Raw genomic sequence first — 24,936 nt, 5'->3', positions numbered from 1 at the left:
GACTGACGGACACGTGCCAGTGCGAAAGTCCATTCTTAACGGAGATTGAAGTTCGAAATTCGAATTCCGTTGCTGAGATGCATTTATTGCCGCCCCCTGGCGGTGATCGTTCTTGGGTTTTTTACAATGCAATTTTTGTGTTTGATTTGTTGGGGTTTTTGTGTTTTTTTTGTTTTTTTTTTTGTTTTTTGCCAATTGTCGCAATTGTCGGGTCACGTGTTTGTTGCTGTTGCCAGTTAACTTCTGAACTCGTTGTAACGGTGCATGTTCTCAGATAGTTTGTGTGTGTGTGTGAGTGCGTTGGAGTATGAGTGTCTGTTTGTGAAAGCTTGCATGCTGCGCGTTATTACGAGGTTGTTGTTGTTGCTGTCGATGTCGCTGTTGTGGGAGTCAACAGCACATGCAATGTTCCTCCTCTTCGCACTCACTCTCTCTCTCTCTCTATCTCTGTCCTGCTCTATCAATTGTTTGTTGTTGTGGGTGTGGGAAAAGATCAAGGCGCGTATTAGCACACAGCAACATGCAAAAACAGAGAAAGAGTGTCAGGGAGCGGGAGAAAGCGAGGGAGGGAGATTGTCAGAAGAGAAGACAAAAGTTCAGAGCTATAAAAATTCGATGTCGTTGATGGCAATTGAATAGCCGATGGGATGGCTGGTTGTTCAGATTCAGGGGGCTTGCCGCCGTAGAAACACTGCACAAGATCCAGCTAAGAACTGTTTTTAGGCGGATATTGGATAATTATGATAATCCCCAGGAAGATGTCCTCCTCAGTTGATCGTGAGGGTAAATGTTTCCCATTGATTTCAGCTTACAAACGCTAAAGTTTCGAGAGGGCTGTCTACCGATGTTTCGAGACCTCCCTTTGAAGAAAATAAGGATTCTCTATTCGGGTAGATTGGGTTTATTTTTGGTAGAAGGAGAAATTCGGAGTAGGGCCTGTGTCTTCTATAGATATGTAGTTCTATGGCTCTTAAGAATGAGAAGTGAAGGGAAGTAACCCCTTTTTCTACAGCTGTCATCTGTTATGGATGTGATGAGAAAGGCCTCTAGGGCGGAAGAATGGGAAGAGCGATTTATGATTGCCATTTCTACAGGTCTCGAGAATGAGATGCCCTTCACAAGAATGAAATTACAAAGAGAGTTCAGTGGAGTACTTTGGAAATCTACAGATCCTAAGAAGGTTCTAACCTTAATTGGTAGCTACGCTGGTTTCCCTTGGATTTCTCCTCTCTAGGTTGCATTTTTAGCCACAAATGGATTGTATAACTAGATTGAAACTCCGCCTGGGAGTGTCGTTCCTTCACTTAAATTTATTGGCCGGCTTTAGTTCGGCTATAAACAGAGTCTAATTTATTTCAAGCGGCAGATCTATTTCACTCTCTCGTGCAGTACCGCATCCAAATTGTCACTCAGCCGTCAATTCCGTGCACCTGGCACCTGGCACCTGCCACCCAGCCACCTGCACTCCCCCGTGTCTCTCTTGCACCCACACTCTTTGTGCAGGCCCCTGCCCCTGCCTCTGCCGCAACCCAAACGTTGCAGCTCTTTTTTTTTTGCATTTTTTGTTGTTGTGAATCGAAACGTCGAAGAGAGGAGGCGGAAGAGAGGTGCCTCACGAAAGTTTCAATGTCTAAAAGTTTAAAATTACAATTTAATTAAATTTCACACGCCCCCCAAGCCCCCAAAACCACCAAGCCCAAAACCGCAACCAAAACCAAATTTTTTTTTGCAGTGATACGATGTTGCCTTAAAACCAATAAGAATCCAACAACAAAACCAACAAAAGTTAACGCAACGTTTTTAAAACAATAATAACAATAATCCCATAAGCACAAAAAAAAAAAACAAAAAAATAAACTAAAAAAAAAACAAATTTGTTAAAAAAAATTCTAACCAAAAGTGGCCTGCAAAACGAGGAGGAAGAAGCAACAAAAGAAGCAACCAAGAAATGTGATTCCCAGTGTGAAATGTAACCAAAGACGTGAACAATTCTGTTTGATTATTAGCCAAAGGAAAGCCACGGCCAAAAGCAAACCTAAAACCAAACAAAGTCAAGCCAAAAGCAGAAGCAGAAGCAAAATCAGAAGCAAAGGAAGTGGCAAAATCCAGTAGCCAAATGGAAATCAAGGAATCCTCAAGCAAATCAAACAGCAGATTAGCAGCAGCAGCCACTAGCGTGGCCAATGATTAAGGGCCGGGACTGTTAGCCGTTCCGTAGTAATCGTAGCAGCATCCCCCCGTCCACCCACACGCCACTCGCCACACGCCACTCGCCACGCCACACGCCACGCCACGCCGCCTTCACCGCGCTCAATGCCCGGACAGCAGACGTTAGCGCAACAATTATAGAGTAGCAACAGACCAGCAGCAGCCGCAGCAGCAGCAGCAGCAGGCAGCAGCAGACAACATTCATCCCCAAGACACATCCCCAGCCACACCGCCCCACATCATCATGGACATCAAGATTGAGCAGCAGCAGCAGCAGCAACAGCAACAACAGCAGCAGCAGCAGCAACAGCAAGTGGAGCTGGGTCCCTGCTCGCCGTCGGAGGTGCCCAATGATCCTGGGTAAGTGTTTCTCTCTTTTTTTCCGCCCCCCCCTCCAACCCGTCTCCAACCCGTCTATGCCCTTTAAGAGGGTCCTACAGTGTGTTCCTTGGACCCTGGCATAGGTAGAATATCATCGTAAACAGAGCTACGTTTGACAAGTTCTTAGACCCTAGGTTCTTTATGGATCTACATATCCCTATGATCCCTTAGATGTCAGTGGGCTTCTTTCAATGGGTGTTTTTTTGGCTATAGATCTCTCTTCCTTTTTGTTGTATTTCTTTGGCAATACTACCCAAGTTCTCCAAGACACTTGGGAGCATATTTTAAGGGATGCTATGATCTGAAACTGTACTACTTTTGGAGGCTAATAGCTCCAGAACTTTCCCAAATTAGCCCCCAATCGAGCGGCTGTTTTTCAAAGAATTTCTACAATATGCAGTTTAATTTAGTGCAGTTCTTAGACATAGACCTATCCATGTACCTACGAGTATATACAAAGCTTAAGTTCTTTCCACGTTAGCCCTGAAAAAGCATTTCAAAAGATGACGAAATCACAAAGTGATTGAAAGTCATGCCCAATGGAGGGGCTGTCATTGGAGGAGGAATGGCAGGCCACAAAATGTTAACCAAATTCCATCACAACAACCCAAGAACCCAAGAGAGTATCTGGATCGCAGAGTATCTCTCAAAGAGAGTATCTGGATCTTCACTTCACCGAAATCTGTATCTCGTTCCGTTCTTGAATGTTTTTGCTGTGTGTCTGAGGTCGTGGCTGTGGCATTAATTGTTTTAGTTTTAAGTTTGTCATTATTGAAGAGCGGGAAATGGCCGGGGTAACGGGGAAACGGGGAAATGGGGAAATGGAGGGCTGCGATTGGGGAGGGGGGAGGGAAGTGTGAAAGCAGTTAGAGCTGTTGACAGAAACTTTTTCTATGTCAACTACGGGGTCCAGCCCAGTCCGAGTCCGAGTCCGAGTCCAGTCCAGTCCGGGTACCGTCCAGGCCGGAACCAGGACGAGAACAGGGGACTGCAAAGTCTGCGAAACTAATTAGAAAACAATTTGCCAAGGACATCAAAATTCAATTAAAGCCATTGAGAGCTTAGTGCTTTAGTGCATTGCAGTTACTGCTAGTCTCGGCTCTCGTCCTGACTTTGGTCGTCCTTCTTCTGGTTACAGTTTATCATCGGTCCAGTCTCTGCCACTCAGCCACTCTGCCACTCTGCCACTCTGCGACTCTGCCACTTAGCCACTCAGGCACTTCCTGTGCCGCATCATAGTCTGTCCCGAAAATGGGTTAAGTTGTGATTGCGGCGGTGTCATATGCAGCAGATTAATTGCAAGCTGCATTGCTGATAATTTGCATCAGGTTTCGGGCGGGGTGCATGCAACGGCTGTGGAAAGTCATACGGCATCGGACAAACAAATGAGTGATCACATGATTGGCAGTCGAGTGGCATTGCTGGCACTGCTGGCACTGATTGAAAGGTAATGATGATGTGGGGCGCGCACACACACACACACACGCACCCAAACACAAACACAAACAGCCTTTTGACGCAGTCCATGAAGTGAACAAATTATGAAAGGAGGAATGCCACAATCGATGTGGCATTAGTATTCATGTGTGGCAAATGGGACCGCAGCTGAAAGGAAAGATGGGTATGGAAATGGGGCTCCCGCTGAATGCATATGAATGGTGGGGGGAGGGGGGGAAAGGAGTGTAATTGGAGTAAGGACTGGGAGGATTAGAAGTTTTTGAATAGGCAATGGAAAGTGATCTATGGGAAATGGTGCTTCGAAATGCATTGTTTATCAAAGAAAAATCTCGCAAAAGATGATAGCTGGCCAATCTATAGGAAACTCCTTCTAAGATACCCCAATAGAACCTATGAGAGGGGGCTCAAAGATCATGGATCTACACCCCTAGAATAAATCTCGTAATCATAGCGCTTGCCAAACTTTTTTGCAACTTCAAACAAAGTTAATCTTAAATATGAGACACTAATGGAGCTCTCTATAACCATCTCCCGTGTCAACATGAATCAGAGAAACTCTCCATCAAATCGGGCGGGAGCCCAGAGATTATCTCCATCTGCAGAGCAGGGAAGGGCAGGGCAGGGCAGGGCAGGGCAGGGCAGAGATCTTCATGGAAGAGCAAGGGGCGGGATATGAGGAGCAGTTATGGCCATATGGCCTCGGACAGCCGTCGCAATCCATTGAACACGCAATCCCCATAAATTATGCAGTTCATGCATATACATGCGATACATACAGATGTACATACGTATATCCCCTCCCTGTATATATATCTATTATCGAAATGCTGCAAATTTCAGCACTCCACAAAGAGTGTGTGGCACATGGGAGGGTTGGTGAGGGGAGGGTAGGGGAGGGGAGGGCCGTAGGCATGTTTGATGCAGCAGCTCTTCTTGTCTATTTGCATTAGTTTTTGGCCAACTTGCAGCAGCAGCAGCAGCAGCCACAAAAATAGGCTGGGGCATGTTGCATCTTCAAGTGGCAGGCAGGGCAGCGGGCCTTAGGCTACCGGATAAAAGAAATGGATCACCTGCTGCCGCTGCCGCTGCCACTGCCGCTGCTGCTCCGCTGATGTTGGCAGGTGCCACACTGGCAACAGTTGCAACTGTTTGCAACAACTGCGGGCGGGAGTCGGGTAAAAGTTTGTGTGGCGTTGCACGAATGGGAAATGCAGCACCTAGTAGCGCGAATGTTGAATGCATAAATCTTGAATTAATGTAAAATACCTTTTGATGACGCTCCCCCCAGATACAGATACGGCTGCAGATACAGATACAAATGCATCCGCATCTTTGTGTCTTTTTTGTATCTTTCACTCTCTCTCTCTCGCTCTCTTTCTCCCTATCCTCCTATCCTCCAATCTGTAGCTCTATTTCGGTTGTGCAACTTCGGGGGAATATCATGCGAATACAATTCCATTCACAGTTTCGTTCACTGGCGGTCGGTCGGTCTGTCGGTCGGTCGGTGGCTCTCCTCTCGGCGATCGCCATGGCTCAGTAAATTTGAACGGTCTCCCGGTCTCGGTCCCGCCTTCCTGCTCATCCATCTCCCACTCATCCACTCATCCACTCTCGGACTCTCTTTCTTGTGGCAACTTTATAAATCTTTTAAAAGGGCCTCCAATCCCCCCAGTCCATGGAAAAGGCATCTGCGGTGGGGAAAAACAGGAGGCGACGGCAGATCTTTTGCCTCCGAAAATTTATAGAGGACAAGGGGGAGAGATCTTTGGCCCCCGAGAGGCAGGAGAAAGGCTGAGGCGATCGGTGGCTGATGAGATCTTCTTCTGGCGCAAAATGGCAAAGTAAATAAACACAAAGGCGCAAGAAAATGCAAATAAAAAGTAAAACACATGCAACAAAACTTTGAAATAGCTAAATAAATGCCCTGCTATTAATATAATTCACTTTGCCAATGTATTTTTAGTGGCAAATGAAAAGCAGCAAAAGCAAACAAATGAGTGGAGCATTGAGACGGGCATTGGCGGCGAGGCTGATCGATTAGCAGGATACCCTTTATAATGGAGAAGGGGGATCGTTCTGGGTAGGGATTGTTCCCCTGCACACTCGTCTCGCTGGCTTGTGCCCACCCCCGGCTCACTCGCTTCACTCGCTGGCGCAGATATGAGTAACGAATTGATATGTTTACCTTTATTTGGCTTTTGGGGTAAATTTAGTTTGGAAAATTCAAACATAAGGAGAATCCAAAGCTTTCTTGGAATAGAAAATGATGAGTATTGGTTGTATGGGGTGTACTGTCCATAAATTCATGTTCAAAAGGAGAGCAGGGTGTATTTTTCTTAATATTTCTTAATTACTTCTTAGATGAAGCCAAAAAACAGCCACGAATGACACTCGATACCTGAAATCCTTGAGGACAAATTATGTACTCTGCATGCAGGAGGCTCTCTGTGTGTGAAGGTCCTCTAAAACGTGCTTCTCAGATATCCAAAGGAATCTTCGCACCGATTTATCTCCAAAACTCTTGAGCAATCATCAAATATTATAGATTGCGCCAACAGGCTGTGAATCAACAAGTATTTGGGTTATTTTTGGGGCGTCCCCATCGCCCCCTCAGTGGCTTAGCTAGCTAATCCATCCCCTGCTACCCTCTGCGAATGAGCTACGACAGCGGCAGCAGCAGAAGCAGCGGGAACATGGCTACGTACGACAACGGCATCCGCATTGGTATTCGGGTTCGACAATTATCCATTAGAACTGACACGCGGCACCCAAAAACAGAGAAAAACCAAAAGCAATGCAAAAAAAAACAAAAAAACAAAACAGTACACGCTCTCGTCCAGCGCTCCCTTTCGAAAATTTGGGCCTAGGAATCGACAGAAGCACCAGCAACAGCAATAGAAACAACAACAGCGAGAACCACGATGGAGGGAATGCAATGAGCGACTGGTGCAGCAACCGTTAGAGAGGTTGTTGTCATTCGCGGAAGGGTAGGGGTGGGGGGATGGGGAAGGGACGGTTTGGCGTGGCAATGCAATTGCACTCGCTGCTCTTTTCATAATTGTCGTTTTGTTTCTTGTCTCCGTCTCTGTCTCTGCCCCTCTCTCTCTCGCTCTCGCTCTGCTTGTAATTGCGGCTTTGTTACGTTTCGTAAATTGATTCATTGTACTATGTTCTACGCGGACTACGGAGGAGCACGGAGCCACGGAAAACGGAGAGTGACCGGACCCCATCACCATCCCCATCCCCATCCCCATCGCCATTTACCCAACCCAATCGTCTGTCACATCCACAATGTACTTCTCCTGTTTGTCCGATATAATTGCTTTCAAATGATTTTGTGTCGCTGTGTGCGGCGCAGTTCCATATTGCCCCAAACTGTTGTTTGCTTGTCATTGTCGTAGTCCCCGTATCGTATCCCTTGTCCGTGTCCCCGCAGCACAGTCCCTGATGTGTCCCCGTCCCCGTGCATTCGTGTTTGTGCTGTTTGTCCGGCCAATAAGCTTTCATTTGGTATGCATAATGAGACCTGGGGCAATTTGACTCTGGGGCAGGCAGCCAGCCATTAGCGTAAAGTGCCAGCCCGGCCAGTCCGGCCAGCTTTGCTGCAGATTTCGTTTTATAACTAACAATAAAACAGAAACAGAAACAAAAACAAAAACAATAACAGACGAAACAGATGCTGGACACTGCCAACACTGGAGCGATCAATCGATGGCTGTTCAGCAGCACTCGATAGCGCGATAGCGATCATCGGTCCACTCGGTCAGCCGGTCAGCCGGTCATCGATATATTGTTTTCTGTGCGTGTTCGTGTGCGTGGTGCGTCTCGTTTTCGGTCGTTTTAAAGTGCTTTAAAATGTGTTAACAAATTGCAAAATATTGCCCCTTTATGGGATTGCAATGTTTGTTAGCTGGCGGGTGAGTTTTAATGGGTTTATTTTCTGTATAAATGTGTACATTCATGATTTTTGTTGAGACAAAATCTGCTGCCCGCAGCCAGCAAATAACGGAACTTTGTAATGGCAGAGAAGGAGAGCGTGTGTGTGGTTGTAGTGGTGGCGGTGGTGGGTAGGAGAGAGAAGATCCACTTAAACCGCAAAAATAGCAAAAACTTTTGTGTGCAATTCCACAATTGACATTATCAAAATTCAATTTACAATCTCCTTACCCGTCTGACACGCCATTTGGGGAAACCTAAAACTTTTCATTTGCCTTAGTTGCACTTTTAAGTAAACAGTTCGATTAAAATGGAGTTACTTGACATGAGATGGGTGGGAGACGGCGGGAGAGGGAGCAGCTGTAGTCTCGAGCACAATACTTAGCCTAAAAAGTACATTTCTCTCTGTGCGATTTTCTTTTGAAATCAATGCAAGGCTAAGGAAAGTTTTCCCTGCTGCCTTTCCTGCTGCTAAATGCAGTCATAACTTTTGGCAGCAAAATAAAAAGTAAACTCTCTTCCTGGTTAGGAAGTATAAGCCGCCGCCATTAGAAAATGACGTCGAATGGGATTTGGGTGGAACAGAACAGAACCGAAACAGAAACAGGAACAAGAACAAGAGAAGGAGAAGGAGAGGAACAGTTATAGGTGTAGGCAAACATTATATTGGTCGCCTGGCTGCCGCCGCTGTCTACCGGCTCCGTTTCCTCCTCCCGCGCAAAAGTGGGGCGTATGTTATGCAATAAACGATAAAAAAAAGAAAGAAGAAAACTGCAAGAAATGGAGAAATGGAAACGAAGAACTAAGTGGAAAAGAGGAAAGCAGCGCAAAAGTTTTGCTATCTGTATCGCAGTCGGCACAATGCATCCTTTGAACCGCAAAGTGCAGCGGGTTATATGACCCCCCAATGCACCCTCTATCCCCCACCCCTACCCCGCCAAAAACCCGCGCTGCGCCCCCACTTTCCCACCCCTCCCCTTCGTTCGCTATTCATTATAAATTGCATGTACTGGTAATTGTGTTTGTGTTTGCAGCGATGTCGGCAGTAGAGCGGCAGTAGAATTGCTTTAAATGAGCCGAAGCGTATCCCAATTTAGGCTGTGCCTCTGCCCCAGTGAACCCCTGGCCACCCCCCTCACCGTTCCCGCCCTACAGCCCATAGAGAGATGCTGATGACGTTGCCTCCAGACGCAGTCGCCGGTCGCTGGGTCCGCCGCCTTGGTCGGACCCCTTTTTGCTCTCTCCCGCTCTCTCTCTCTATGGGCCTCTCTCCTCTGCTCTTCTCCTTCATATTTAGCTTTCCGCACGATTAAATCGATGCAACTGTAAAGTTCTTTTTCTATTACGCTTTTTCGTGCACATTCGCATTACGCACACTATCAAGCACACACACACACACATACAGGCACACACACCCACCCACAGGCAGGCCACAAGCACACGTCGCGTCCCGGCCTACACAGTGGGTTACAAAATGCAAAGTTTTCGCACAGAGATCTGCGTGGCATTTTCCAGTTGAATAACTCGCGCTGTAAACATTGACTAAATAAATAAATAATTTGAATATTTCATTAATATTTGTATGCGAATATTTAATTTTGGAAAACGTGAACAGTAGTTTATTATCCGCTTCACCTACTGTGACCCCCCCAGAGTTGGTTTTTGTTATTGTTTCAACACTCATCACCCACTGTACTACCATCGTATCTCTCCCTCCCCCCCCTCTCTCTCTCTCTCTCAGTGTGGGTACGCTGCTGCTTTATAAAAGATTTGCTGCTTCTGCCGCTGCCGCCGCCTGGCCAACATTTAGCCGCCGTTGCCGGTGCCTGGCTTTGTCTGACGCTCGCTTACCGCTCACTCTCTAGGCTCTCCGCTCTCCACTCTCCGCTCAGTCTCACTTTTGCACTCCCTCTCCCTGACCATCGGTTCATATTTCTGCTCTGTTTTGCGTGTTTTCTCTTGCCCCAGCCCACCGTCCTCTTATGCACACCCACTATGGGATTGTCGTTCGTCCCCGCTACCCCCGCTTAGTGTCGCTTTCACACACTCAGCCTCTGCCGGCGGTGGCCTGGCGCTGAGCGGCGTTGGGCTGCGCTGCCTTCGAATGTCTCAGACAATTGTCGGCAGCAGCATATTTATGCTTTGGCCTAGCGTTCGCCTCGCCTCGCCTCGCCTCTCCCCTCCTCTCCTTCAACTCTCTACAACTCTCCAGCTCCCATAACTGTCTCTATCTCTCTAGCAGGCCACACACACACACACACACAGACACACAGACACATTTGTACCTCTACAGCCCCCTTGTCTAGCCTTGTCTGTGCTCTCGATGCGTTTTAGTTTTGTGTCCAACGATTTCCGCTATCCTCTCTACATTCTCGTCCCTCCCTCCCTCCCCCCATCCTGCCTGCTCTGCACTACATTCTCTTAGTGAAAAGGTTGTAACCACGAAGCAATTGCAGTGGTTCTTCATCCATTTTCCTTCCTCTGCCATCGCCATCGCCTCCCCCTCCCTCCCTTCCTCTGCACCTCATGTTGCTTGGTCTTTCTTGTTCTCGTTTTTTGTTTTTGTTGTTGCCGGTGCATTTTGATGATGTTGTTGATAGCCGCACATGATAGTCATCAGGATTAGTCGGGCAGGGGGGGGGGGGGTGGCACACCCTGGCAGAGGGTATAATGGGCTGCTGCCCCAAAAGGAATACCTTCGAGGTCTCGTGCCTGCTAGGGTATCAAAGCTTCGACCCTCGGAAGCCACCCTCTGCTCACATTCTGTCACTGGTCCTGCTCCTGCTCCTGCTCCTCCTCCTCCTCCTCCTCCTCCTCCTCCTCCTCCTCCTCCTCCTCCTCCTCCTCCTCCTCCTCCTCCTCCTCCTCCTCCTCCTCCTCCTCTTCCTCCTCCTCCTCCTCCTCCTGCTGCTGCGTCGCTTTGGGCCTGGCGGGAGTCAAATTGTCCAGAGGATTTTGTGGGGACGAGGCAATGAAAATAATGAAATAAAATGTGCATTGGATTTTACTCGATGTTTGGCTTTTAGCAGCACGGAAAAATCGCTTTATAATTTTGTTGGTGTGTGAGAGGAGTCACGATACGGGACTTAAATCTGTTGCCCCAACACACCTTTTGGGGGCCAGAGCTTGGTGGAGAGGGGGTACGGGTTCCAGGGACTTCCTTTCCCCACCTTAAAGGCATGCCCTTAAAGTTATTTAATGTTTTATACATTCTAATGCCGCCTGCCACACATTGTTGCATAATGCGGACTCTGTCCGCTTTCAAAAGCCACAACTCGGCGCCTTTTGGATGGCCTCTCCCTCTCTGCTGGTGGTGCTCCACGAGTGTCTGTCTGTTCCCGCCCCGCCCCCATTGCTCCCCTTTGTTGGCCTCTCGACACAGTACTCCTCCGTCGCCTCCTGCACCTTGTCCCGCTCTGGTCGCCGCTCACATAATTTGTCATGTGAAAAATTACTAAAGTTACAAGATCTGCACTTTTATTTCCATGTAAGCGGCATGGCATCCACGTCCACGTCCACGCAGTGGAGATGCAGCGGCGGCAAGAGGCAGCGCGTGTGGCAGCAGCATGCGTGTGTGGCATGGTGGGGGGGGGTGGAGCGTGGAGGTGCTGCCCCTCTGGCTGTTTTGCTATTTTTCTTTTCTTTTCGTTTCTTTTTTTTCGTTACTATTTTGCACATTTTTTCTATTCAACAATGAAGCCACAATAGAAAACGTCAACTAGTGCAGCGCGAGGGAGATAGCGATAGAGGGGAGAGTGGGAGAGGGAGAGGGAGAGGGAGAGAAGAAAGAAAGGGCAGAGAGAGATGGCATTATATGCAAATTTAATGCAGAAGAAGCGAGAGGGCAACACTTGTGATGTGCATACAAAAGTCTGAACGGATTTTGAATGGCAAACAAGCGGCAAAGCGAACGTCAGCGCAGTGGCAGTGGCAGTGGCAGAGGCAGTGGCAGAGACTGAGGCAAAGCCAGAGCCAGAGACAGAGACAGAGACAGTGGCAGTGGCGGGCGTCAAGCACAAAGCCAAAACCTCGCTGAACGGAGCCCGAGCCCGAGACCGGGCCCGGGTCCGGGTCTGGGTCCGGGTCTGTGTACGGGTTCGGGACAGGCACATGGGCCTCCGTGAATGGGGCGATGGATGACGACTTGCGCATGAATGGCCCAAGAGTGCTGCTGCTGCTGTTGCCCCAGAGTGTGGGGGGGAGGGGGAGGAGGGGGGCGGAACTGGATAGACAGACGAAGGCCTATAGAAAAGTGACGTGCGCTTTACAATTATTTCGTAATGCAAGCAAATGTGACCGAGCAGCAGAGCAGCAGGGCTCTACCTCCCCCATGCCCCCCACCATGCCCCCCCCCCGCGGCAGGCCATAGAGCGGCATTCGATGGCAGATACACTCGACAAAAAGATACAAAACTGCGGGCACGGGAATTAATTGAAATTTAGAGATAGATTAGCGGCAGATCGCACGGGATCCTTTGGATCCTGGCCTGCCTGCCTCATTGGGGTCCCCCATATATCACTCTTCTGTCCCTCTCGCTCGTCTGAAGGATCTTTGTGTGGGGATTTGTTTCTGCAAGTGCAGATTAGAGTTCGGTGGCAGGCAGGAAGGCAAGGAATAATCGTCGTGTGGCAGGCAGCATCTTCTTGCCACTCCCCCCGCCCACACGCCCACACGCTCGTGGCTTAGGCTGTGGGTGACAAATGCCAGTCGTCGGTGGTTGCACTACTAATCGGACATGTTGCGTTGACTTGTTTATGACTCGTAAGCTTAGCGCAGCCCCAACCCTCCCTTCCCCCTCCCCCCCTAACCACGAACCAACTAACTGGCGCCCCCAGCCCCCCCTAAACCACACTCAACCTACTCCACACATGAGGAGGGGAGGGAGGATTGTGTGTGTGTCTGAGGAGGAGGAGGAGGAGGAGATGGAGACTTGTGGCAAATCTGTAAATAGCTGCGAAAACTGTAGTATAAGCCGGCAATGCCATGCCCCAAAGGGGAGCTATGCCATAAGAGGGGAAGAGAGGCGGGAGCTAGAGCAGGAGCAGTGGCGTGGGCGGGGGCGGGGGCAGGAGCAGTGGCAGGAGATATGTTGTAAAAGACAAAGGCAAATGTCATCAAAGCTCTCTGGTAGCATGGCACCCGCGGGACCCACCTTGGGGGAGGGGAGGGAGACACCCAAAGGAACAGATAATCGGAAGAGGAGGAGGAGGGGAAGGAGAAGGCAGACACCACTGCGTATTCGTAATCTTTTGCAACGGCAAAAACGATACGAAACGACGGAACGAACGGAATGAATCTATTGCTTTAGACAGTATTCAGCGTTGACTTTGACACTTTTTTACCCCTGCCACCCCCCCCTGCCCCACCCGGCCACCCCTTTTCCTGTCCGCCCCAATCTGTTGTGTGTTTTTTTTTGCAAAATTACGCGTCACACAGCTGGACGCTGAACAACGCGACGTTCTGCCTGGGGAGGGTGTGCGCAGGGGGGGGGGGGGGGGGGCGGCGGGTGGTGGCAGGTCTCGTACTGATTGCCAGTTTGGGACAAGGTCGCGCGCATTATTTGGTGCACTCGCAATTGGCTGGCGACGAGGAGGCGACGAGGGGGGGGTAGAGAAGTGCGTTCGAAGGTCACCCGCGGTGCACAAAACCAATGGGGCACCGCCGGTGCCCCACAGACAATGCTGCAAGCGGCAAAAGCAAAGAGAATTATCATGAAATGAATACAAATATTTGTGGATCAGTCAGCAGCATCAGGAGACCATTTCGCCAGCGACCAACGAAGGGGGGAGGGTGAAGAGGGTGGGGCCGATGAATGATGAGATCTTTCGGAAAAACAACAACACCAAAAAAGAGAGAGAGAGAGGGGAAAATTTAATGAAAAGCCCGCGAATCGATGGAGCCCCTCGAAAAATGATGAATGAGATCGAAAATCTGCTTAAAAAATACCAAATTTGCAACATATTTTGGGGCATCTTCTAGTTTTAGTTTTCCCCAACCCCCCCTCTCCCCTCGCCCTCTCTCTTTGCGATATCTCGACTTTTCCATGAAGATTGATTGTGTGGCATGGAAAATGAAGGGAGTTCCCAAGGAAAAACTCGCATCTAAAACCAGTTTTGGGAAATCGCCCGGAAAATCGGCTGCAAAATACAGAAAACATTGATTAATGACAGAGTCTGTCGTAGGTGGGGGGTGGTGGGGGGGGGGGGGGGGCCTTTCCCGAAAAACTACTTGAATTCCGAGGCCTACTTTCACGGGGGTTTTCTGTGCCCCCCGCCCGCCCCACCCACCTCTTTTTCCGACCATTTTCCAGCTGCTTTTCCTGCTGCAGTTCGACGCTTCTTCCGTTCTTTGGTTTAGTTTTTCTTTTAGCTTTCGTTACTCTTTTGTTGCTGCCTCTGCCTCTGCCGCTGCCGCTGCTGTTGCAGCTCTTGTTGTTGCACATTTTATTAACATTTTCATTTAGTTCTGTCTCCCTCTCTCTGCCTCTCTTTCCCTCTGGCAGTACACCTCCTCGCCCCCCGCCCTTTTTATTTTGGTTTTCATTGCAATTTGTGTTTCTATGCATTTTTGTGTGTGTTTTACATTCGTTTTTCGTGTCGCCACCAACATTGCCACTCCCCCCCCACTAGCCCCCGCCCCCTCCCCCACTACTGGCTGGTCCACTTCCACTGCCACTTCCCTTTGCTGCCACCGTTTTCGTTGTATGTTGCAGGCCACTGTTGCGCTCTTTTGCAGTTTGTTGAAGTTTTCATAATCATTGTCGTCGTCGTCGTCGTCGTCGTCGTCGTCGTCGTTACTGCCGCCTACTTTCGTTTTGGGCACAGAGCCTTTGCCTTTTGTTTTCCCCCCATACACTATATTTGTGGTCTTCCAGGGAGAGAGTCCCTCAGTCTTTCAGAGGAGCTTGTCAAGGGGATCTAGTTTTAGATGTTTCAGAGGGGACTAGACGAATCACTGCCATAGAATAGGGGACTTCCTTCTGGGCTATATCCTCCGAAGGGGGATAGATGTGCGAAGAATCACTCTCTGCCACAGAGCCAGGGGGTATGCCTCAAGAATTGATGATACCAAAGAAAGACCATGCTGGAATGATCGAATGACCTTAGAATGATGATAGAAAGATGATGGAATGATGGAGGGAAAGGCACAATGATGCCTATAAATGATAGATGATGGAAAGACGAATCTGTATGGAATGATTCCACCAAAAGGGCCCCCGAATCGAGACCCTGGCGAGACCTGATGAATAGATCCCTCAGTTTCCCTACAAAGTATCCCCCAAAACGTAGATCTGACTGTGGAATTCCCCTAAAATACGCCCTAAAATCATCACTCTTTTTTTTGTAAATACAAAATAAAAGCCCCCACACGAATTCTTCTCTCATTTGAGGAGACACACAGAGAGAAAGAGGGAGAGAGAGGGCATCTGTTGCTTGGCACAAAATCAACGACTTCTTTTTTTTCCTTTGTTGCATAAGCCATGGGTCTGGGTCTAGACGGTAAAGGGGGGTACAGGGGGGTGAGCGGGAGGGGGGGGGGGGGGGGGGAGTGGTAACCTGTGGGAGAATGAGTGGCGGGTGAGATTTTTGTTCCAGCCTGAAAAACAATGCCCGGGAAAAGCGGCTTATTTTCTATGATTTAAATCATGATGAAGACAACAGAGACATCAAGATGATGATGATGATGATGATGCCACAAGGGTGCCCCTCTCCCTCCCCCCTCTCCATCGCGGGCCTTGCTGCAGGAATTAATAAAAGACATTTCGTCTGGCAGTCTTCTTGTTCCAATAGCCCCAACATTTATCTAATTTCTTGCCTCATTTATCATCTTTCTCGTTGCAGCAAAATGTTCATTGGCGGCCTCAGTTGGCAGACGAGTCCAGGTGAGTCTCAATCTTTTGTTTTAACTGAAACTTAACTGACAATTAGCTGGCGGGTGCCACAATTCGTGGCATGGAAAGGCCCCTGCGAAAGGGGGTCGTCGCAATTAGCAACTGCGGATGCACTTTGTCGATCCTTTGCTAACAAGAGAGCCAGGAAATCGCCAATCCAAATGCCCGGCAAGACGAGATAAAAGACCTTCTGAAGGTTTTCCACATAGGTGTTACAAAAACGATTGAAGATCGGATTCGAATCGAAGATTTTCGACGAGTTTTCAGGGGGGGCTTCGAAAGGCCGGGAAGTTCCCTTCTCTTAAATCCAAGGAAAGCAAATCTGAAAGAAAAACCAGAGAAAATCTGCTCAATTTCGAGGGTTTTTAGGGCATTTATGGCTAGATTTCTTTCTGGAAAACAAAGAAAAGGTAAAGATTGGAGTCTCTTTGGAAAGCACTTGGCATGCTTCGATTTCCTAAGCCAGAAATACACGATCTACTACTCAAAAGATACCTGAATATGGGATACAGATGTATGTAGATTTCTCTTAAATCAAATGGGAAACCGAAGCTCTTTCAGAGGAGGGAAAAAAGCACGAATAAACACGGCACCTTTTCAAGGTTTTCCACAGTCGAAAGTCTACACTTCTCTCCCGCCTGGGGATGGGGATGGCAGGGGGGGAACGTATCTATTTGCTGTATATCTAACTGAATTTTGTATCTCAATTTGAATTGCCATAAAAACGAGACGAATTGATTCCCGTTTTCATTGGTTTCGTTTTCTTGTTTTCTCATTGAGAAAACAATGAATCAATAGAGAAGTAGAAGCGGGAGAACATGGAGATACACAAGGAGAGGGGGTGGGGGGGGGGGAGGGCTAGCCTTTAAATTGAAATTGTAATTGATCAAATGCTTGAGATTTGCTCCCTTTTTTTCAATTGTGGAGGCCTGAAAGATGCAAAGATACACAGAGAATGGAGAGATGCAGATGCAAATGTCGGAGGGGGTAGGGGGGGTGTCTCCCTCTGCCGCATAGTTTCATTAGACTAATCAAAAGGCAGATCCACAGCCACAGCTTCCGAGCATTCATATTAACCAAATTTTTGGATGGCACTCCGACAGAAAAAGATACAAACCAGTCAAGGGGGGAGGAGGGGGGGGGAAACCCCACAGTAGGGATTGCAACAGTCGTCTGGCAAGATGCGCTTGCCTTTTGGGAGCCCTTAGAGCCGCCGCCACCGCCAACACACATCTGCAGTGCACACACACAGATACGCAGATACATAGATACACAGATACATACACACGCTTTGTGTTGTTGCTGCTGCTGCTGCTGCTGCTGGCGTTGGGGTCGAGCGCGCTTGTTTTTTGTTTAGCGAATTTGTTGGCTCCGCCCATCATCGGCAGAGCCGTGTGCCACTCGCGTCGTTCCGTCGCTCCGTCGCTCCGTCCGGGGCATTACGCTAACATATTATAACCTATAGCGCATATCTACAGATACACGAGCACAGATACACGAGCACAGATACAGATACAGATACGTACCCATACAATCGCACAAATGCGGCAGCAATAGTTGAAGAGTCAATGCGGTCTTTGGGTTTGTCTCTTTTTCTCAGTTTTTTTGTTTTTTTGTAGGAGTGGGGCAGGGGCAGGGGCTGGGGCAGGGGCAGGGGCAGGGTCTGAAGCAGGGGCTGGGGCTGGGGCAGCAAGGGGTGTAGGTTTTTCCTGTACCTGTGCCAAAAAATTTTCAAATTTTCAAATGGCTTCTTCAATGCCCCCCCCTTGCCCCTTGCCCCTTCCCCAGTCCCCCTCTACCCTTTGCCGAGTGTAGTGTTTTTTTGCCTCTCTCTCTCTCTTTCTCTCCCTCTCTCTCTGTCTCTCTTTTGTTATCTTTTGGCCATTTTTCGGACGTGTGTTTGTCTGTGTGTCTTATATCTTTTTTAATTTTTATTTTCGCTCTTGGCAGCCGCCTTTTTGGTCCCTCCCCTCCCAATGGAGCTGCCTGGTAAATTAGCCCCCCCCCCCCCCCCCCACACCGCCCCTACCCGCCGCCCCGCGAGAAAAACCCGCAAACGATGGGCGTAAAAAATTGTCTCTTTCTGGCGGAAGAGACTCCTTCGAGACATGGCCAAGAAGTCAATTGCAATGGCATCGAATCGAATCGAAGGGGAAGCGAAGGGAAGGGAAGGGCAATTGCAGGCGGGGTCAATGAGTGGCACGTGCCAGGGGTTGGGCCGCATCGGTTATCAATCGCCAATTTAAATAATGACCCTAAAAAATGCCAGACAATGCAGTTGATTGACCCAACAAATCGAGGGCCTACTGTGCCACGAATGCCAGGCGGGAGTTCGGATTGTGGCCATATCGTATAGTACAGGTAGAAATCCCTATAGATATCGTTTGAGTAGCGCCTATAATACGTTTTTTTCCCACCTTCCAGGGGGGGTTTCTTGGATTTGGTTTCCTGCGTCTAAAAATCAACGAAAACTGTTCTTTAAAGGCTTTTTTTTGGGTCAGAATATAGTTTTCTTTGATTCAAATAGCCCTTTAACGAAACGGGCTTGAAAGGGGTTTGAATCGGTTATGTTTTTGGCCATGTTAAGCCTTTAAGATGGTCTTTACTGCCAGAATATGGTTTCTATTGGCTCTAGTAAACGTTTAATGAATCGGCTATGAATCGGTTGTGGCAAAACTACTGAAATATCTCATAAATACTGGCCTTTGCTGCCAGAATATTGTGTCCTTGGACTCAAATTCAAAGAACTAATGAATCGACTATGAATCGTCTACCGAATCGGTTATGAATCGTCTATGAATCGGCTTTAAGTCGGCCATAAATCGTCTATGAATCGTCTGTGAATCGGTTATGAATCTTATGAATGAATTGGCTATGAATCGGCTACGAATCGGCTACGAATCGGCTATAAATTGGCTATAAATCGTCTCTGAATCGGCTAAGAATCAGCTATGAATTGGTTATGAATCTTATGAATGAATCGGTTGTGGATGGGTTATGAATAGGTTATGAATCGGCTACGTATCGGCTAGGAATGGGCTTTGAATCGGCTAAGAATCTTATGAATGAATCGGTTACGAATCGGTTGTATCCGAATCAACAGAAAACCCTCGAATACCTTTCCAAGCATGTAAATTTTGTTGTTGTTTACCAGTCCAGAAGTCCAGCAGGCCAGCAGTCCAGCCAGGCCCAAAAACAATTCAATTAGCTGCCATTTGGGGCTCAAAGAACCCGAAAGTCCGAGCCTTCAGCCCTCGGCGATGGCCTGCTGTGTCTTGTCTTTTGATTTCGTTGCGCCACCGCTGGCTGGCGGGCACTGCAGTTGTTGTGCCTCCTGCCGCCTGCCTCCTGCCTCCTGCCTCCTGCCTCCTACCGCCTGCCTCTTACCGCTGGGCCAGGCCAAGTCTCTCGCTGGCGTCCTGGGCTGCCACCGAAGCCACTGCAGCCACTGGAGGCAGGCCGGAACAGTCGGGCTGGGCTGGGCTGGGCTGGGCTGTACTGCACTGTGCCTCAAGTGGGCTGCTTCCACTCGCGCCAAAAGCTTATGCTTTGGATTTTTCGCAGCTATCGCCACTCGAGCACACCCACACACACACACACACACGAGGCATGTGGCATGTGGCATGTGGCATATGCCTCTCCTCCGCTACAGTACACACTCGAAATTTGCTGACAAAGACCTAATCTAGGGCGTCTATAAACATGCGCATGGGGGGTTGGGGGGTGGGGGGGTGGGGCGTGGGGGCGGGGTCTAACAGCATAGTTAGAGGCTGCTTTAGACAGGTCGACGACGGCAACAGTGGCACCAGTGGCACCAGTGGCAGAGTCTGTGGAACGTGTTGATAGCTGCAGAAGATCTGAGGGAAAAGCATCCGCATTGCAGCCTCCGTCTCGGCCTCCGTCCCGGCCTCGGCTTCAGCCACTCACAAAAGCGTTTGACTTTAGCTTGTGGCCCAAAGATTTTTAATGATTGGCACGATTGTCTTGCAGCTACTTAATGATGTTCTTAGGTGGCCACCCAGGCAGCCCACCCCCTCCTCTCAGGCAGCCACCGCGCCACCCACCCCTCCTCTCAGGCAACCATCCCGCCACCCCTCCATCGAGCCTTTGTGGTGCCCCATTCTCGGGTCGTTTTTCGTGTCAACTACCACGTCACGTCATCTATAACTTAATGAACTTTTGCCCACCACCCCTTGGCCCCCCTTGGCCCCTCTTCGCCCCTCTTCGCCCCTACCGTCTTGGAGGTGAATATCTGGCTCGTAATTTAATTTTAATTTTGCAAGCAGTTTGCTGGAAGTAATTGTATGCGCATTGACGAAATGAAATGTATTTGCGCTGCTATCGCAGGGAAACACTCGCTTCAGTCTCCGACTTTTGGGGCTACGGATTTGCGGATTCGCTCTCTCGTTCTCCCCGTCTCTCTCTCCCTCTCTCTCTGGCCCATTCACACAGCCAGAGATTCAGTGAATGAAAGGCCGCTCGGGGGCTGGGGCTGGGGCTGGGGCCTTTGTCTCAACGGAGGCGACTCCTCCTTCTGCTCGTCTCTGATTTTGTGTCAATTTTAACAACATTTTTCGAAATACAATACGAAACGGGTGCCCCTGGCCCCCTTCCCCCTCCTCCATGCTTTGCTTTTGCTATTTTGGATGTGCGTTCAACTGAAATACTATTTATATATGCACTAAAGATACAGATACTCTCTGTATCTGTATCCGCAGTACATTTGCATCGGCAGCAGCAGCAGCGGAGAAGGAGGGAGGGAGGCAGGGAGGTAGGCAGCCGAGGAGATGCCCCATTACTCATGCAACAAATAACCAAATAAAAAGGAGCTAACGAAACGGTGGAAATCTATGCACACATATCCATGCACATCCATTCATCCATCCATCCATCCATCCATCCATCGTTCGGTGCAGAATGGAGAGTGGAACCCGAGATACGGATACGGCCTTAACGCCCGTACCGCCATACGGAATACTTTGGGCAAATAAATATGCATTTGCGGCCCACTCGCCTTTTATTATTATTACCAACTGTTTTTACTGTTGTTTTTTTTTTGTGTGTTTTTTTTTGTTTTTTTTTCTGTCATGCAAATGAAAATGAAGCCCACAGCCTTCAAGGAACTCTCTAGCCTCTGCTCTTTGTTTGCATCTGGCATTATGACTGTGTGCATATCTGGGACTTATACGAACACCCCTCCCCCCGCCTCCCCTTCTCCTCCTCAATCTTTGCCCTTTGACGCCGCCGAAATTGTCCAGGTAAAGTCAATAGATGATGTCCTGAAAAGAGTTCTAAGGCTTGCGCCCCGCAAACAGAGCCCCTGATCCTGCGGCTGGGAGTCGTGTGCATTTCGAGACGCCGCCGGAAAGGGCTTCGGCAGCGAGCCACAAGAAAGAGCTCTGTTGAGGCGTTTAAGGAAACGTTTGCGAAACGTTTAGGGATATTTATTAGGGAGAACCGATGGAAAAACCACAGAAGGCGGATTTTTACAGGTTTTTCAATATTTTAGAGAAAATTTGTGGCGTGTAAAGGTGTTTTTTTTTGGCAACAAAAGGAAGATCTAGGGCTTTTAAACGGTTACGAATCGGTTATGGATAAAAAGCAAACCACAGAACGCGAATTTGTATAGGTTTTTCAATATTTTCAAGTTTAAAGAATCCTTTACGACGTGTATTGGTGTAGTTTTTGACAATAAAAGCCCTAGCTCTGGGCTTACGAACCGGTTAGGGATATTTATCCAGCAAAACAGACAAAAAACCATTAAAGGCAGAGTTTGATATATTTTTCAATATTTTATGGGTGTTTTTTTTTTTGACAATTAAAGACTTTGGTTTTGAAACGCTTACCAATCAGTTAGGGATATTTATCAAGTAGAACCGGTAAAAGAAACCACAGAAGGCGAATTTTTATAGGTTTTTAAATACTTTAAAGATTCGGCTATTACGTTTATGGATGTTTTTTGTGCCAGTGAAAGGCAGAACTAGGATATTTATACAGCAAAACATGCCACAAACCATAGAAGGGAGATTTTGATATATTTTTCAATATTTTATGGGTTTTTATGGGTTTTTTGTTTGACAATAAAAGGATTTTTATCAAGCAGAACCGGCAAAAAAGAAGAAAGAAAATATAGAAAGCAGATTTTGATATAATTTTTATTATTTTAACGAGGTTTTTTTTTAACCATTAAAAGCAGAAATTGGGCACTAAAAATCATAAAACTTGTTTGCTAAAAAACCCACAAAGAGGCCAAAATCCGCGTTGAAATGTTAAACGATTCGTTTTTTAAACAGATTTCTTCCGATTAGGCTTAGATTTAAAATTGAAACAGAGAGAAAAAACCAACAGAAAGTCCTTCCATCGATTACCAAGCGGTTGTGGAACGGTTTGGAACCGGTTAAGCCTGGGGGACCCAAGGGGGGGAGGTACAGCACGATTGTTTTTGTCGAACCGGTTATGAACGGAACCCAATTTGAAGCTCTAACCGAATCGATAGGCGACGCACTCTAAACAAAGTTTCGATTGCCAATCCCCATTTCAATTAGCCCGGGCTGACGCTTCCGGCATTCCTGTACTCCGGCAATCCTGCACTCCGGCCCGCTCGTGGGAGCCGGATTCAATCAGGAAACAAACGATGATGACAAAATATTCTAGTGCGCTCTACTCTGCGGGGTCTATATTTAAAATCAAACTAAAAAGTTGTCAAATTTTTTAGGAAAAATAACGCCCAGGTGGGCGTCAACGTCGGGATGGGCAGACGGGCGGACGGGCAGGCAGGGGCCTAGTCGCTGCTTCGTTCGATTTCCTGATTAATTTATGCGAGAGAGAGAGAGAGAGAGAGAGAGAGAGCTCAAGAGGCAGTTAACAACAAATTGCCGCAAGCAGCCGTCGAAATTGAAAAGCTGGCAGGGAAAAAAAAACACAAGGAGAGAGAAGGAGGGGGGGGGAATCAAGGAAGAGAAAATAAAATTGTCAATAAAATAAGTGCCGGACGGTTAGGGCCAAGTCCTTAAATAACCATCCATCCAGGCGGATGGTTGGTTGGAAGGCTGCCGCCACTCTCCCCCCCTTCCCCCTTCCCCCTCTCCCTTTCGCACACTCTGGGTGCGTCCATCAGTCAAAGTTCAGTGGTTTTTCCCCTGCTTCTTAGCATTGAATTTGTCCGTGCAACATTTCCTGTTTCGCTTGGCAGTCGCCGGCATTCCCTTGACCCCTCCCCAGTCCCACCCCTGGCCCCTCCCCCCTGGGCTGCTATCTTTGGCGCTGTTGTGGCAGCAGGCGGACGCTTCATATTCTTTTGAATGTGATTATCCCTGAGGCTCTGTGGCCACATCGCATCTTGGCTTTGATAGAATGCCCCCTGCCCCCCCCCATCCACTCCCCCACCCCTCTCTCCGGCTCCGGCTACACTTTTTGCATTGCATTTAATGTCCTGCCAGTTGGCCAATGGCTTGTCCTGCCTCCCATCTAGTGTTGCCCCTGCCCCTGCCCCCGCCCCCGGCCCCTGCCCCTGCCCCTGTCTTGGCCAGTGTCCTGTTCTGCTGCTTCTCTCGTTTGTGACTCGTTTTGTGTTGACTTTGGCACGAGTTTGGTTAAAAAGTTCACACATGCCACAGACTGTGGCTCGTTTTTCAACAGTGTTGTTGCGCCTTTGGCCTCCTCCTAGCCGGAGACACGTCTTCTCTATCCGTAGGGGCGGGGGCGGGGGCGTGGGCGAGGGGGGCGTGTCTCTGTTGAATATTTACACAAGTGACACTGGAATATACATTTATAGTGTGTATGGGGTGGCAGGGGGGGGGGGGGGGAGGCGCCTCCCCACTCCTGCCTCGTGCCTCCTGCCTCCTGTCTCCCTCCTCCCACCACCCACCTCCTTCCTCAACAATTAATTAACTTGTACGAAGTATCAAAATGTCGTGTTGCCTTTGGGGCATGAACTGGAGATTGGAAGGCGTGGCAGGAGGCAACAGGAGGCAGCAGGAGGCTCTGGGGAATCATGGCGAAGGGGGGGGGGGGGGGGCCCTCCAGCCGACGCCTAAATGCATTCTACGTAAATTTTAAATTAATAAGCATCAGCCCTCCCCCTTGCCCCTCCTCCCCCCCGCGCCCTGGTGTCTTGCTGCCGCATGTGGCGCTTGTCATATGCCATTATTATGGAATGTTCATCCTGGCCCCAAACTAATAGACAATTTTTTGGCAGCCAAAAACGGAACACGACAATGCAGAAAGCGAGGCAGAGGATGGGTGCCCCGTGCCACGATGCCACGTTGCCACGATGCCACGATGCCACGTTTTGAGGTAGATAGAAGACGAGGCCATGTCGTGACGTTGCCAAGGATTTGCTCGTGCCCCGTGCCCCGTGCTGCCTCGCTCTCTCGTCTCGTCTCGTTTCGTCTCGTTTCGTTCCGTTTCGTCCGTGTGCAGCGGAAGCATTTAAATTAAGGACGACACATTAAAATTATGCAATAACAACAAACTATTACCACTACTACCATTATTATTACTGTTATTGCGGCGAGGGGAGGGGCCATGGAAACCAGGGATGTGGGCGGCCGAAGGCTGGCAAGGGGGAGGGATTCTCTCCCCGGATTGACCCCAAAGATCGTTCGAGGAGACCCAAAATCAACCAGGAAGAATCCACAGGCAAGTCACGGCCTTGATTTCAAGCCGAACCAGGGGTTGGTGCCCTACGAATCGGTTCTGCCTCATAGCTACTCCGCCGCATATCGATAGAGTCTTTGGGGCAAGGTTTTCTCCTATGTCCCTTTCGAAACATCAAGAGCCTCATGTGAGCCCTTACGAGCCGGTTTTGAAACGGTTCTGAGACGGTTATGCCCCAAAAATCCATTGCGAAAAGAGCCTTTTGAGCGCCTCTAGAGACAGTTTTGAAACAGTTTTGAAAGGGTTATTCCATAGATATGTTAATTAAGATACACCCCCCTTTAAAAAAGGCGACTTTTAGGGGGGAGAAACAGTGGAATGGACACTCCCTTAACAAACACTCCTCCGGGGCCGTCGCTTGGCGTCGCTTCCTCTTCAGATTTTCAATTTTTGTGGTGGAAAAT

At 48.7% G+C, this 24,936-nt stretch overlaps 1 protein-coding gene across 2 annotated transcripts in view; it reads left to right on the top strand.

Moving 5' to 3' along the window:
• The first annotated feature begins 1,835 nt into the window (after window positions 1-1,835).
• Window positions 1,836-24,936, top strand: part of LOC6603686 (RNA-binding protein Musashi homolog Rbp6) — a 191,880-nt gene continuing 168,779 nt past the window's right edge. For both annotated transcript variants that reach the window (XM_026992355.1, XM_026992356.1), the window contains exons 1-2: window positions 1,836-2,568; window positions 15,825-15,865. In XM_026992355.1, the coding sequence (XP_026848156.1) occupies window positions 2,453-2,568; window positions 15,825-15,865 (157 nt within the window). In that variant the 5' untranslated portion in view covers window positions 1,836-2,452. The remainder of the gene's footprint in view (window positions 2,569-15,824; window positions 15,866-24,936) is intronic.

The sequence above is a fragment of the Drosophila persimilis genome, unplaced genomic scaffold, assembly GCF_003286085.1.
Source record: "Drosophila persimilis strain 14011-0111.01,24,50 unplaced genomic scaffold, DperRS2 tig00000732-arrow-arrow-pilon, whole genome shotgun sequence".
Classification (NCBI taxonomy): domain Eukaryota; kingdom Metazoa; phylum Arthropoda; class Insecta; order Diptera; family Drosophilidae; genus Drosophila; species Drosophila persimilis.
This window is presented reverse-complemented; position numbering and strand designations above follow the sequence as displayed.